General features: G+C 36.5%; 1 protein-coding gene across 4 annotated transcripts in view; it reads right to left on the bottom strand.

The window, feature by feature from the left end:
* FAT1 (FAT atypical cadherin 1) overlaps positions 1 to 16,676 on the bottom strand; it is a 115,412-nt gene that overhangs the window by 69,683 nt on the left and 29,053 nt on the right. For all 4 annotated transcript variants that reach the window (XR_012042475.1, XM_072861462.1, XM_072861463.1 and 1 more), the window contains exon 3: positions 6,764 to 7,078. Coding sequence is in view for 3 of the 4 variants with exons in the window: in XM_072861462.1 (XP_072717563.1) it covers positions 6,764 to 7,078 (315 nt within the window). In the remaining variant the exon portion in view is untranslated. The remainder of the gene's footprint in view (positions 1 to 6,763; positions 7,079 to 16,676) is intronic.

Below are 16,676 nucleotides of genomic sequence, written 5' to 3'. Positions count from 1 at the left end.
TTAAGATAGTAAAAAAGAGCATAGAAAAAAATAAGAGCAAAAGTCATGTCAAATAATATTAAATCCTAGACAAACACTTCTCTTCAGATTTAGTCACTTAAACGAGGAAATTACAGAATCAAGACTGCCACATCATCTTAACTTGACTGCCTTGCATGTGTGCATTAAGATGCACAGACTCAGGGCTCATTGGGAGCACAGGATATGTTCTGAAATGGGTAATTACTCAATGCTTCTGCTGGAATTCCCTATGTAAGAAAGGCCTTATCTAAATGGCCTAACTCCTGCACCACAGGATTACTAATTTCCTCAAAGGAATGTCCGTGGCATTCTCATGATAATACCCAAGTGCTTCATAAATATGAATGAATATATCTTCACAACACTCCCAAGCAATTAGGTCATGCAATTATTCCTATTTTACACCTGCCAAACTGAAGTATGGGGAAATTACCACTCAAAATTAATTTTGTCATTCTCCTGTCCAGGTTATGAACCCAAGTCTAGTTTTTGGAGGTATACATCATTTTCATATCAAGGTACACTAAACACATAGAAAGCTATACTTTTGCACTCACTATTTCTGCAAATCTGACTCAAAATTGTTATATGGAGCAATGTCACCTAACTCCCTGCCTCATTTGCTATTATTGTTTTAAATTTCTGAAGTAAGACATGGCTTCTGGAGAAAGTGTTGTCTGCTCCCCAGCCCCGATTCTTTCCCCAAGCCAAGTCTAGTCGATACAATAAATGTAACAGAAATCCTGGGGGAGTGGAAATAAGCATATCAATTTGGCAAAAGGATCAGAAATTATTTCTGGCCTGAATACACGGGCAAGGTAATCCAAAAAGGGTACAAGGGTCTTCCCTCACGCTGTATGGATAGCTGGTTAGGATTCCAGTTTCTTGCTCAGTAATACCAAAGAGAACTGGAACTCCTTTCACTATGCAAATGCAGTTTTTGCCATTCTAATGCACATATTGCCACTTACAAGGAAGTAGTATAAGCTTCTTTCAGGCACCTTAACTCAGCAATCTTTGAGCTATTAATTATACAAAAGCCTGTATCATTGAGTAGCAGCCATATTTTAAAATCATGGCATGGCAAAACTATTTCATCCATATGGAAACAGATACAGAGCCTAGGGGAATTCAGTGAGCTCCTTTTGTTGAGAGAGTTCAGTCTAATGGCTCTAGTTCTGCAGCAATTAAGGATGTTCTCCTTAGCTCTTAAATCTCTATGTTTTACATATGACTTGTTGAGCCATTATTGTTGGTCAGTTAAAGCTGAATACCTTTCTTCTGATTTCACATGAAGTTTGCAATCCCACAATTTAAAGAATAAAAATAGAAGAAAACTACAAAATGCAGGAAGCAATGATAGAAAAAGAATTTTGTTCTAGCCCCCTACAATGTCACTCTGGGGAACTGTAAGTATACATTTTAAATTGAGGAGCTAGTTTGCAAACTACCCTTACGATTCTTACCAGGTGCAACAAAAAGCTTGTATTTAATGCATGCCCCACTCTCCTGTCTCAGATAGAAAGAAATTACAGGTTTTGATTGAAAGCTCTTCGTAAAATGAATACAATAACTCTCTCTTGAATTGGCTCTAACAGATCCATTTCTAAATGGTTAATCCAATACAGATTAGAAATTATATAATCACAATTCATAAACAGCTCATAAATGTACACTTCTATACAATGGTATTATCAGCTGTTATTAGTAGATGCCATACTAAGTACCTGTTCCACTTTCTCCAAGAATTACTGCAATCCTGCTATCAACTGTCATGCTTCCAACATTTTTCCTCAAAAGCAATGAAGCAAATTAAATTCTTATAATATGAAAGAATCAAAGATGGAAAAAACATACATTTGTCCACTCAATATGACTGTGTAAAAATAAAAATGTTCAGTAATTCAAACAACACAATATTCAATTGTAATTTGTAAATACAACCATGGAGTTTACATCAATAAGATTTAAAACTTTTCAGTCCTGCAACCAGATTGGCGTTGAATCACTGACTTTTAAGTGAAACAGCTCATTACTCATTCCTCAAAGTATCTGGTTTTGTCCCTTTGTTGCTTTGTCAGACAAATTGTATCCAAATGCATGCAATGAAATATGAAAACTAGCACCTAAGAATATTTTGATAATTAGGTTTCAAAGTCTTTGACCTTGTTACACGGTAATTGCAAAATGTAAAAATAAAAAAATCCGAACAGCTCACAAGCAAATAAACCATACCCACAATAAACAGTGAAAAATTACTAAACTACTTTCTACTATACATACCAGAAAAAAAACATTGTACATTGTGAGCTCCAAAGCACAAAATCCAGAGCTTGTTTACTCTTATATAATCCCTTATTTTATATAAGTGTTGCTAAAAGTGCACATCTTTTCTGATCCTCAGTGCAATAGCTCTAGGGTTAAGTGGTGAGATTAACCATAGAGTCCCAGCAGGTGTGTTCTGAATAGCTATCAAATTCTGCCAACTCCAACTCCTTCCATCTAAACATACTAAAATGCCTTGGAGCTCTACCGTTTTTGTCAATTACTTCTGTATTTAATTATAAGCTCCTTTGCAAGAAGTTAAGCAGATATAAATTAGTTACCATAACTTACATATTTGTCTACAGTTGCGTTCAGGTTGAGCATGAAACTTGTGGAATTAGTCTTTGCTCTAATTTATTCCTGCAAATAATATTATGGTAACTATTCTTATTCCACCTGGCCAGCTCACATGTACAGCAGCTTTTTTTCATTACATGGAAACTCCAAAATTAAAGAAAGTGACATTTCATTTGCTTTAATGAAAGGCCAGGTATATCTAAAAAGTGTACAATATGTCCTGTGATGTACTGTGTTATATATCCTTCTCCAAAAAGTGAAACAGCATTTCTGCATGCAAAGAAAAACTTAGCAATGTTTCTTTAACTATGTTATTTTATAATTACTTAAAATAAGAAAGAAGTTTTGAAGTGCCAATGAAAATTTACTGAAGGGGATAGTCAGAAACTGAACACTGAAAGAAGCACGCAGATACTACTTCAGCTAGTAGCATTTCTGAGAAACAGATCAATCAATAATTCTTGTTGTGAAAAGAAATCTCTTCTTTCTGTGAAAGATGAACTACATAGGTCCATGTCAGTCAGTTTCACCATCTAAAAATTCAGCATTATTGCACAACACCACAGACATCTTAGTGTGGAGCCTATAAAATTTTATAAATTAATTAGCTACTTACACAGAACAGAAAGCAATATTTTACTTGACATGGGTTACATATAAGTTATTGCTATTTATAATCTCTATTACTATTATGTGTGGGAGTTCTAGCCATGGACCACAATACCATAGTGTTAAATTCTATAAAGAGACAGAAAAAGATGGATCCTTGACCTGGAGAGGTGACAGTAACATAGTATCAGCTGAAACATATTTTTAGCACTCGCCACATATTTTAAGAATCCCAACACTAGCCTTTCCTTGACTCGGACTGAATGCCATTGCAGTCCTCAGTTTGCCTTTGCGGTTGCACAGTGGCCCGAAGTAACAACGTCACACACGCTTAACTCTCTTACTCTGTCACTTTCAATGTTGTAATGGGATACAGTTAAAGACTTGATTCATATTCCAGCCCTATCTCCCCTTTGGCTGCAAGGGAAACGTGGGGCCCTGTGAAGGTTTCTCTTCCTTTGACAAACACCTTACAGTACGATAAGTACAACAGCCTCACAAGGTCCAACAAGGGCAACATACCTGCATAAGCAAACAAGACAGGATTTGATCTCACTAATTCTAGTCAAATGTACTCTTCAGCTGAGACCTATTTTAGTTAACTGAGGAAGATAAAATACACTGTGCTATAACTACAACAATAACTAGTGTCTTTTAAAGTGATTTTTCAACTCCTTAACATCGCAATCCTAGTGGAAGCGCTTTCACCCCAAATAAGATCTATTCAGGTTAAATGTATTTGATTTCTAACAGACAGAGACTTGGGAAGTTACAATCCTGATAACCTCAGCCAAAACTCATCACTTCGTTAGTGCCTACTGCAGGTTGACAGTTTCAAACCAAACACATACAGGAAAAACAAGACAGCCCGTTAGATTGCATGAAATCCAGTGTCCTATATAATAGGAAGACAATATACATGAGCCAGCTATTTAATATTCATTGAACTTATAGGAATGCACTCTGGGAACACAACAGAAACCAGCCAAAGAGGTTTCTCTTCTCCCCTCCCCACCTCTTTTCTTCCCCTCCTCTCTATGTTTATTGTGTCTATCTAGCAATACAATTTTAACAGTAATAGATATCATCAAATTTACCTATCCCTGTGATTTTAACTATATTTAAAAAAAAATATCTCCTGCTGAATGTAAATCGGAGGGAGACTCTTTTCTTCTCAGTGCTTGTATTCTGAAATATAATTAAATAATTATTTCTATTTGGTGTTTTGTTCTGGGTTTTTTTTTTCCCCTCCTTTAACACAGAGCTAAGAAGAACTGAGGACCACGCTGCTTGCTTCTACAGTATGCATGCTACAATAAAGGCAGGTAAGAAACTCTCTTGACAGAAGATCTTTATTAGCTTTCTATTAAGTGTTCCTTGCCACTTCACCATCTAGTGTGTTGAGCTCCCTCAAGCTCCCTTTCTAACATAAATGAGATCGGTAGCGAGTTACTGCGGAAAACTACAAACTGTCTGAAGAAAAGCCACAATCTCCTGCTGCCCTAATTTTTCTATCCAAACTTAGGTAAAGGAGGCATGCAAGTGTCTTTTTAAAAAAAAAGTTTGGAAAATGCTGCATAATGATACAGAAGGCAGAGGAGTAGGAAAGGACCAGAAAAAAGAGGAAGAGAAAATGAGCTACAGAAAAATAAGGAAACAGCAACCAAAAATACTTGGCCAATTATACAGTAAAGAGTAAATTAATGTAGGTAGAGTTTATGTTCATTTGCAATTTGAGCACTGCAGTCACTCAGTTCTTTCCACCCAACTCACACGCAATTTTACTCCCAGTGTTATCAATATCACTGATTCAGATGACAAGAAAAATCAAAGTAGCAAGCAAACAGTACTTTTCAAAAACAGAAAGGGCGAGGAAGTAGATAAGATGAGTGGAAAATTTTTCCTTTTGCATCATGTGTAAGCAGAGAAAGACAAATAGAAATAAAGCACACACACACAGAGGATTTCTTCATTCACTTTAGAAGACTTTGGGGTTGAACTTTTCTTGTTTTACTTCTTTAGGCTGCCTTTGTTCTAAAACCAACGCTTCTGTAAATAGAGTATTTAGATATAGACTTTAACTATGCTAAAGATCTCTATTTCATATGTCCCTCTTGGCAATGTCTTCACAAGCAGATGCAGCACATGCTGACAAAGAAGTTATTGTCAGAAATAAACCCAAATAACATACCTGTGTTTGCACTCAGAACTTTGCTGATACAGCAATTACAGCTGATACAGCATGCAAGTCTTTCATACCCTGAGCTGAAACAACCAGGAAACAGAATGAAGGCCATAGTGTCAACCCAGCTTTCAAAACATATTTTTTACCCAATTTTTGCTCCTTTAAATCCCCTGAAATTCCCTCCATGAATGAGTAAGAGCTAAATGAATAAGGCTTCTATTGCTCCCTTCTACTTACTAGGATTGTTACAGATTAAAGTCCCTCTCTACACCTCTACAGCACCTCCACTCTAAAAATCTCCAGATTCTGAAAATAAATTTCTGGCTGAGTGAATCAGAAGCATCTCCTGTAATAGGTACTGTGAAATAGTACCTAAATGCAACATACGAAAAGCTAAGCTGCGCCCAACCCAGCAAAATATTCATTAATTAAAACAAAACTCTTCTTTACCATTAGGAAAGATCTGTGGGAAAACATCCAGTATATGTGCTATTTTCTCTACGTTCATTCAGAAGCAAGGGGTGGTAGGCAACCTTTACACTGTTTTTAAAATTGCTGTGTAGCTTCAGTCAAAATGGATTATTTTATTTGTTTCCTGTCTCTCTGCCCTACACACATTTCAGTATTTGTAATTCACAGTTACTAAAAGGTCACTTGTTTCTTGTATTTGTACTTTCCTGTTAAAACCTCAGTATGTTTTTTCTGAAGCTTTCCAACCAACCACTGAACTCAGACTCTTTCTTTTCATTACATAACAACCACACCTGCAAATTATCTTCCAGATTTTGTATCTCTTACAACAGCAACAGTTACTTACAAAGATAGTCCCTTCTGACTGTGGGACAAGTGAGTTTTCAGTTAATAAATGGCTTGCATTGCTTAGAGTAACACTACCCAGAAAAATAAAAGCCCAACAAAACACCTATGTGTGAAAATTAGAAGACTGAGACTGCTAAAAACAGTTTGGATGAAACTAAGCTAAAATATATATTCCAAGAGTATATTTACTGCACTACCAAAGCAAAAAAGCAAATGAGTGTTGATCAGTCTAGAGTGGAGCTACTCTGAAGTAAACCTTCCCAAAATGCACATGATGTGGATATCAAGTACTTTGAACCAACTGCTTCACTCTCAAATCCTCTTCTACTTGTTTGTATAACTTACTAATATTGACACAGCCCAAGGTATCAGGTTAACTATTGTGAAAGCATGGTCACAATGTTAAACAAAAGATCTTGATTTTGCCTGGTTTATGTATTTATGCAAAATTTATGCAAATACAGCAAATTCATTCATATGTAAAATAAAACACTGTATTGTACTTACCAGTTTTGGGGTTTATGGAAAAGAATCCCTGTGGATTGCCACTTGTAATCTTGTAGGTTAATTTTTCACTTGAGCTAGAATCTGGATCAAATGCCTCAATCTGAATGACAGATACATCTTTAGGTGAGTTTTCCATGACTTCTGGGTAATAAACTGGTTCTGTGGTCTGAGGAGCATTATCATTAACATCGCCAACTTCTATGTAGATTTCAATGAAAGATGATAAAGGCACAATGCCTTGGTCTGTTGCATAAACAGTTAACCAGTAATGTGAAGTAGTCTCACGATCCAGGCGATCTGCAGTCTCAATAATACCTGTTTAACAGGAAGAAAGATAAATAGAAAGTGCTCAATAAATATGTCCAAGTGTGTGAAAATAGAGTAAACAACAAGCTTAAATAAGCGAAAAAATATAAATGAATACAAGTTCAAAGTAACTGACATTGATTCTACAAGCTGTGTTAATATACACAGACAAACATATTGAGGCTAACCTGAAGCCACAAAAAATAAAATTACTACAACAGTTTTCACAATTATGCATTACAGATATGAAAACAATATATTACTTAATTTCCTTTACAACATCCTTTGAGATTTATCAGATCAATTAGCACTATTCATAAAAGCTATTTTGCCTAAAAGATTAAACGTAATGAGTAATTCACAGTCTTTTGGGACTTGAATGACCCTCTTTACTCATCACTGATTATAGTGAAATTTATATCATATTAAACTATCTGATTTAGATGCCAAACTCTTGAACTGTTTACCATTATTCATATTAGTGAGGAGCTACTTAAACGTGAAACATTCTTATCTATGTGCCCAAATGAATTATTTAACTGGGTTTTTTTAATCTGTTTATTTGGGTTCACATAGAAATTTCACAGAAAAGAAAACAAAAGTTATACCTGAAGCTAATGTTTGTAGCACTGGGACCAACCAATGGCTGCCATTACTCTGGCAATGGAAAGCAGCACTTAGCTCAATTTTACACACATAAAATGAATTACCAGTTACAGAACAGCTACACAATTCACAAACTTGATAAAAATCTGTCTGCTGAGTCTACAGGAGTTTGTCTGAGCCAGAACTAAATAAAGAATGAGGGACTCAAGTTTTTATCCACTGTGAAGGAAATACAGATCTATTTTCATAACAGCCATAATACGCATGTGTCAAAAGGGTACGTGATGCAGTGTAACCTCTTTGATGGGGGATCAATATCAAACAGATTCGTGGAGCCATGGCACAATTAAACTTTGCACTTTCCTTTTCCTGATCCAGCCACTCTTACAGGTTGTCCAATCTGAGATGTTTTCTAAATACAACTTAAAACAAACCTGATTGGGTGAGGGTGAGGATCAGGGTGAGGGACAGAGCAAGCCCTTGCAACCATTTCTGTGGAACATTGAAAGGCTTTGTCATGGCTCTTACTGTTTGTTATACTGAGACACACCAGGCCTAATCGGCATTGGAGCTGAGATGAGTCAAACTATCACTATGACAGCCAGTTTTGGACTCTGGATACAGCCACATAATGTGACTATGCATGATGTGGCCCTTGTCCTGAACTCATTTACTCCACACAACATATATATACACCATCAGTAAAATAGGACCTCGATAAAACTATGCCACTGTGCTTTTACAGGAGTTCTACAGGAAAGGAATTAACTATAAGTATCGTTTCCTTCACACCCCCAGACACCTTTTTAAATGCATTATACTGGCTGAGCAAAATGAGATAAATATTGAGGAATTACTCATTTATTCATTACTTTTTTTGCTTTGTGGGAAGCTGCATAAAGGTCTGATGATGATCGTTTGAAATTAAGATGTCAATAAGATCACTTTAGAAGGGCTGGAGGAGATAGCATCTAATGCTTAGACCTGCAAAATATCCATATATAGCATTTCAAGCAACACAGCATTTCAGAACTACCACCAGATGTCAGTGTGGAAATTGGTTTTATGTAGTGTCAAAGGCTTCAGAACTGGGATAAAAAGGAGGGGCACTGCAATTCGAAAAATATACATGCGTTACATACAGTCTATAAAAGTTTTCTTGAAAGCAAACTGGTGGCTTTATAATTTCCTTTCTTTTTTGCAGGGGAACATCATCAAAAACTAAGCCAAGGTGTTAATTTTAAGGATATTGACATTTTACACTTCCAGTCTCTTCATCTCAGTATTTGCATTTTGTTTGATGGCAGTTTTATTATTAAAAAAAAAATAAATCCTATGTAGTCACTGGATTTGTGCTGGATACCTGCATAGTTTCTGATTGTTAAGGTACATAAATTTGCTCTTAAATATGGACACGCAGCCTTGAGCAGTTACCTGGATTCTATTTTTGTAACTCACTTATGTTACACCTTTTGCACCTCCCTACTTCAGCCAGAAGAGCTGCTTGGGAGTAAATAAATTTGTTAGTTACTGTGGCCTCATTTCAAAACCTAAATGCTGGATGTGGCATGCAAGCACTTCATCTTAAGTCTGGGTAAACTCCATGTGTGCCTTGGAAAATTCTGTAAAACCTTCCTGTCCTACTAAACACAAGACTAGACTGTATTAATTCCCTTTTAGCAAGGTTTCCAGCAATGCTGCTCTGTTGCTTGCGATCCGTGCAGAACACACTGGGCAGGCTTATGTGCTGAATTGAGCAACCGTTATCATTTTACACCTGCCCTGCTTTCTTAACAGTAGCTACATCAGAAGTGGCAGATTAATTTTAAGATAGCCTTGCCTGATTTTAAAGAAACATAAAAAGAGACTCTTGTGGTAATGGAGCTCTCCTCCTGCAATCTGCTCACCTGTCATTTACAAATTCTACCACCTTAGTTATCAAAGCCTACCTCAAGGAAAAAAACTGAACCTATTTTGCTTTTGTGGACTATCAGTTCTCAAGTGTCCTTTCTCTTAAGTCACATACTTCACAAGGGAAAAAAAGGAAAAAAGTACCACACCAAAAAACCCCAACAACAGTATTTCAAAAAGAAATATGTAAAAAGATTATAGGGATAGTGGCTAACAGTACAATACAACAAAGATGGACAACTTTATTCTTTGGTTCATTTTTCATCTCAAATTAGATCTGCATATATGACATTATTTCTGTATATTTTACACTGACTTTTGCAGAAATGTTCAATGAAAAGCTTGTAATCTGTGTGATCATCTGACCACTGAGCACATCATGTAACACAGATGTTTACCCAACAGGGTAGCTCTGGTTTTCAGAATGTCTCCGATTTCCTACACGGTCATCCACATTCCAAGCGTGCATTAGTCAAAGTAACATGAAATCTCATTCACTAAAATTATTTTTCCATTTTTCTCATGTTTCTCACCCAACAGATCCTGAATTGTTGGGTGAACATTTTTTCTGTATATGCTGTTTATAATTCCAAATTGAAATAGAAAGCATTCAGGAAAGTGATTTTATCATCAGGCAGATATGCAAAAATGCCTCCATAACTGTTTAACACTAATTAACAGATTAATTCCTGAATGAACATTTCCTAGAGGCATAAAGGGTACTTAAAAAAGCTTTCATGTACCCCACTTACAGTTCAAAACAGATGGAATAGACAGGGATGTATGCAAGTTGGAAAACTTATTAGAGATGGGCATCACACATAAGTGGATTACTTTAACTGTATTGAACACTCAAAATAACATTCCTCCCATATAAAAACCATGCAAAAGGGGACAGGAAGATAGGGAGCAAAAATTTCCCTTCACCCCTCACACATTGAGGGGAGTGGAGGAGAGGCCACCACACCTAGTTCTCCTTCACCACTCGAAGCTGCAGGCACAGCGAGGGAAAGGATGACTGGTCTATTAATAATGACTCAGCTTTCTTCCTGCTGTTTCCACCCAGCAATAAAATGGAACAGATACTGATCCAGTGCACATGCCTGGGGGTGGGGGGAAGCTCTGACTATCAAAACCTGAATTTCTTCTGGTTCTGCATCAGCACTTATGTCACAAAACACAATCAACACTAAATGCACACAACTACACAGAGTACTTAGGGTTTTTTTTCCCCTTTTAACATTACTGTACAATCTGACCTTACATCAGTAACTACAAAACACCATCCTTTTCTCATTACTCTAGTTGAAGTTGCTCCTGCTTCTTCAAGTTTAACACTAAATCTTTCCTGATTTTGCCTACGAGAACACTAATAGCTTCATCTTTAATTTCTATGCAACAATAATGAACACAAATGCATGTAAACTTCAGTAGTCTACTACACCACCTAAAAACCACAAGCCCAAAGAAGAATAATTTAAGTAAGATTACTTGGGGCTTTTTTAACAAAGATAACGACAGTTCTCCTACCAAATCACAGGTCTAGAACCAGTCCTTAAAGTGTCATTGGTTGATGTGCCAACTTTCTGCGTTTGCAAACGTTGACTATAGTGGCCTATTTTACATATTAGGGCAGCATCATACTGTATGCTGTCTGAAAGCCAGCACTCCTGGAGTTCATAAATTCACTGGCTTCTAGTTCTAGTGGTTCTCAAGACAGCAGAGAGAAAAACAATGGGAAATCATCTACCAAAGAGAAGTAATAAAACAACCTAAGTAAGAGTTAATTTGTTTTAACCTTGCAATTGGCTAGATCCATTAAGCACCAGTAAGATGTTGATCAGTATCATCAGTTTCAACAGCATACTTTGGCTCCTAGAAAGTATCTCCACTTTTTTTTCAAGTGGTGCAAAGCACATTTAGGGAGTACAGCTTAAGTGCTTCTATTGTATCTTCAATGCTGTAAAAGCTCCATCTCTGCTCTAACTCTTCTCCCATTCACAGAAAAATCTTTAATCAGCGAATTTCCCATCCATTCTCTACGCTGAGGCAATTTAGTAATTTTAACTTTTACAAACCATTTGCTTCTTATGTAGCAAGACAAGTAGAGAATCTTCCACAGAGCACCACTAAAGAATCTTTAGCATGTATGGTAATCCCAAAGACTTGTAAATATTATTGTTCATAAAATACGGTGAAGTGAGGATTCCAAAAACATTTTTCACTTGGCTGGATATGCAATCTGGAAGCCTTTCAGGTGGTCAGAATAAAAAGAAATTCATATTCAGTCTCTAACCACCAGAGGGGAGTACAAAAGACCTCTGACGAAATGTTTCTCAGTCATCTGCAAGAGGACATCAGAGCTGATTTTACAATATTTGTACGTCTGAAATTTTAGACTAGATACTGTTCCGACTTGATGCAATAGGACTTTTCTATCAATTTAATTAAAAGAAGGCAAAAGTGCTAAGTGAATACTATAGAATAGATTTTGGACAGAATTCAATATGGAGGAACAGGCTGGTTTATGACTACAGCAACCGAGGAAAAAATCAGAATGTTAACCCGACTCTTGGCAAGAACCAACATTACTTCCAATTTAAATCCAACAGCCCAAGTCACTACAACCAAAGTCACTCTTAAAACAAAATTAAACATATAAATCCACCTCAAATCTGACAGTCTTACATACGCCAATTCTATCTAATTAACAAATGCTCAAACTATAATACCCCCAATTCCCAGGGATGATCCTCCTTAAGTGTGCTTATCCATGAGAACTCTCATTAACAATATTAATGATTCTGTAATGGAAATCAAAACCTGCAATCATTTCTCAGCAAAGCATGAAAATGCAGTTTAGCAGAATTTGCCCTGGGAGTGACGTTTGAAACAAACTAAGAGAAATCCCTGGCCTGGAACATGATGCTTGAAATCTGATTACAAACTTAATTAATCTAAATTCTAATAAGCTGGGCAAATCAAAAAGCTTCTTCAGCTGCTTTAAAAGCCATCTCTGAGGGAAAAAAGGCAATATTTTAAGAATTGCATGAACAAAGGTTTTGATCAAATATGACCTTCATTGAACAACCAATCCAAATCAAAGTTTTAAAAGTGAGTGGATTAAGCCTGTTTTAAACACAGAGGCATGCTGTCCCTCAATGGCACTAGTCTGCCAACACACCAACACAGACTGCAACTTTGTCTTGAATTCTAAATAAATGGTAAGTCACTGCAGTGTAAACTATCACAAAGGTCTGCACAATCTTTTGAATTAAAAATAAAATTGAGGGAAATGCTTACGACATACTGCAGTTTACTACTTGAATCTCTGCTACCTCTAGATAGGCTGCATATATTTTCCAGAAATTTAATAATATTTCTGAAATTAGCTTTTGATGTGGACAAGGGTCCAAAGAACCCCAACTCCCAGAAGTTCACAGTTTTTCTGGTCAAATTTCTGCTTTACATTTTGTGGAACTTTGGTTAGTTGTTGTTAAAACAAAGAAAGAATCACATCACCCTCACTGATTAGTGGTTTGGTTGTTTTGTTTTTTAAGTAAAATCTTACTAAATATAATACTATCATACTTTGGTTTCTAATGTGATGCAATTCACAACAGAGTTTAAGTTGTTACTAAAATCTCCACACTTGCACAACCAGAATAGGCCAGAAAACCAAAAACATTTTATGAAGCTGGTATTTTCCACTTTAATTAATTTTTTATATCTGCTCAGGTCATCTTATCTAAAATAGCATCTGTTCTAACCCACAATTTGCTTTTTGGTGCAAGTTAGTGACAGTGTAGTTCTTCAGCACTGTCCAGATCAAATGCAGATGAGTGCAGATGACTTCCTTGTCAGACTTTTTATTCCTACTTGTCTCTTCTTATATGTTCTATTTTTGCCTTTCCTGCAATACACCTCTCCTTCTGAGATTATTACCTGCCATGACATGATAAGCATTTTCCTGAGCTGTATAAATACAGAGGCTATAATAGAGCTGACAAGATAAAAAACCAAAACAAAACAGGAAAGAGCATCTGGCATAGGAGAAGACACAATGCTTGTCTGCTTCTCAGCAGTTGCCAGAGGCCTCAGAGGAACACATCCATACTCTTTCGTCCTCTTTTTCCCCTTGAGTAACTTCTAGAGGCACAGTCAAATCAGGACAGCTGGCAAGTGCAATCCTGTGTATTATGCATGGTTTTTTTGTGGGTTTTTTTTCTTCACCTTATGCTCCCTGTCCGACATAGTAAGAGAGAGCAAGGTGACTTTAAAAAAAAGCAAATTTATTAATAGTTATGGCACCCACCCTGCACAAGAGAAAACAGACTACAACACACTGGAGTGCACTATTTACAAGTACTACACCCATCTGTAGTACTCAGTATAAACTGTGATTTTATTACTAATTGTGACAAGTGTCATAGCTCAGATTCTTTCCACTTTTCGAGCAATTAAAAAAAAAATCCTCTAGCCAATTTATCTGTATTTCTGTTAACTTCTTAACTTCTTTCTGATAACCTCTGGCCACCACTGTAGCCTTACATTGAGAAATGCCTTGAAGCAGCAGCCAAGTACAGCTACAACCCTACCTGCCACGAAGAGTTCTACAAAAGTGAAGGTTTTGAAACATGTAACCTACTGAACTCTCAAGAAAAAATTTTTTCTTTCCCTGAGGCTGCTGTGCTACTGTAACTCAGGCCTCTACCAAGCACCAGTGTGTAAGGGACAACTGAGCCTTAAGCCTAAATGCTTCCAAAATAGCATCCAACGCTAACATCAATAAAATTTAATATTATTTGATCAGTCAAGTAATAACCACTTGGTAAAACCAAAACAAACAAAGGCAGCACAATATCACACCAGTCTTCACTCTAAACAAACCAACTATCCTTAAGCACTGAAGATTTCAAGTATGTCCTGCCACAGAGACAAGGAACTATTCAGCACTTAAAATGTCAGTTGAAAAGACCAAAATCTCCATCCTGTGAACTCCTTGAAACAATCTCTTTCTAAAGAAGGAATGGAATGAGATTCCTTTTGCAGAAGTGAAATGTCAGCTCATCCACTCTATAAACAGGGCAGAATGCCAAGAGAGGCACTGCACTCTAACTCTTGAAATGCTAAAGACCTACGGCAGGCAGTGTGAACTTTTAAGAAGTATAAACAATCTCTCTTTTAAGAGAAGTAATATTTTTGATAAATAAACTGAGCTGGAAAAGTGCTAGCCTTCCTTACTTGCATCACATACGCATTACGTGTTTACGCCTCTATGGAACAAAGTGCAACAGCCACCCAGAGAAATATGATTTACTCTTCAACTCCATAGCAATTTAAAGCTTATCACTGACAACTAGCTACTCACATACCAGACTTCTTGCATCTGAAGATTCACACAGATTAAACTGTACTGTTTCAGAATATAAATAATCCTTGGTCGCAGCCCTGAAGAGGAGCAGAAAGTTTTAGCAACTATTGCTTGCCTTTGAATCACACATGAACAAGAAGTGTTCACTGCTCTTCTCTCTCCTCTTTCTCCAGGAGCATTAATTAGGCACAGCTAGGAAGACTGTAACCTAGCAACAAACCATAGATATTGCATTTTGCATAACTCATGAAGAATCCAGATTGTTTGCAAACATGTCTGAAGAATAGGAATATGCATAACTAATAATTCAATCTCGTTTGAAATAGTTTCATTGTTTCTTTTCGACCAGTCAATTATTCTTCTATTTTGCCTGAGTAAAGCTGAATCTTAAATTACCACATTATGATTTATTTTTTAAATAATCTGGTGGCTTTACCTTTTACATGCATCCTGGTTAACTGTACTTTAATGTTTTCAAAAATAACCCAAACAAAACCACACCCCACAAAAACACAACCACCCTTGAAAAACTCTGCAACAAATTATGTTTGCAGGCTATAGAGTTACGATTTTCACATGCACCCCAAAAGTCCTTAGATAACGTCACCTAACATCTGTCATCGATATAAACATTCCTTCTAGTAGTTAGTTTGTCACATATTTAGATTTTACATTTATTTGTTTAGATATTCAGTAAGTTTCTATATAGTGATCTTAATCCACTTTTTTATATATATAACATTTCTTCTTCATAAGTACTGAAGAAAGGCAATGAAAAAACTTAAACTTTACAACTTCTGCTTCAGAGAACACTGAGAAAAATTTCTCGCAGGAGAAGCTAGGAAAAAAATACTGAAAACAAGCTGAAAGTAACATATTGGAATTACAAGTCCTTTGTCAGCATTTATAAAGGCAGATTCCCAGAAAACTGAACAAAATTTTAGTTATAGCTCTTTGAAATAGAAAGCTGTATACATTTCAAGTTGTGTCTTGCGTACTACCAGCTGAGAAATCAGGCCTAGCCAGGATTGTTAAATGGAAAGCAACTCTTGCTACTGTTTCAAGGACAAATTGCTCATTTTCTAACAAATCAGGGCTTAGGAAGTTTCGAGTAACTTATCACTAGCAGTATCACTAAGCTGATGGAACTGTAGTGAATTTGCACAAGTTCTGTAACTGGTAAACGCTATTTCACTGTGCAGCTGCAAGACCTTCCAACATGTCAAGTCCACTACTGCTTGCTCTCTTTCCAGGGACCAGTTATTGCAAGTTCTGGGAGGTGGAAGAGGAAGAATATCATTGCAGAGCATATGTGGTCTCCAGAGCACGCAGAACCCTTAACAGAGTATAGGAACCACCATCATTAGAACTGATTTGAGATTTTAACTGAACAAACCCAAATTGAGCAAAGTAAAACCTCAATCATAATAAAATGATGACTTGTTTTATATCTCAAATGTAACTTCACTGAACTGTCTGGAGGTAATGAAATATATAGGCAAATCCAGTTTTGTATCGATACCTTCAGTAAATCTGATAGAAGTACAAGTTTTCAAAACCTCCCAAATTCCATTAAATAACCTACTGTATTCAAAATTCAACAATTTCTGCATATGACACTAATGGAACAACACAGAGAGTAGCTGGTGAAACAATCAGACAGTATCAGTGTCCAGTCAAACCTTGCAGACTCACTTTTGTAAATGCATAGAAATT

This window comes from Ciconia boyciana, chromosome 5 (genome assembly GCF_034638445.1).
Source record: "Ciconia boyciana chromosome 5, ASM3463844v1, whole genome shotgun sequence".
Taxonomy (NCBI): Eukaryota; Metazoa; Chordata; class Aves; order Ciconiiformes; family Ciconiidae; genus Ciconia; species Ciconia boyciana.
The sequence above is the reverse complement of the archived record's forward strand: the minus strand, read 5'-3'. Positions and strand labels throughout refer to the sequence as shown.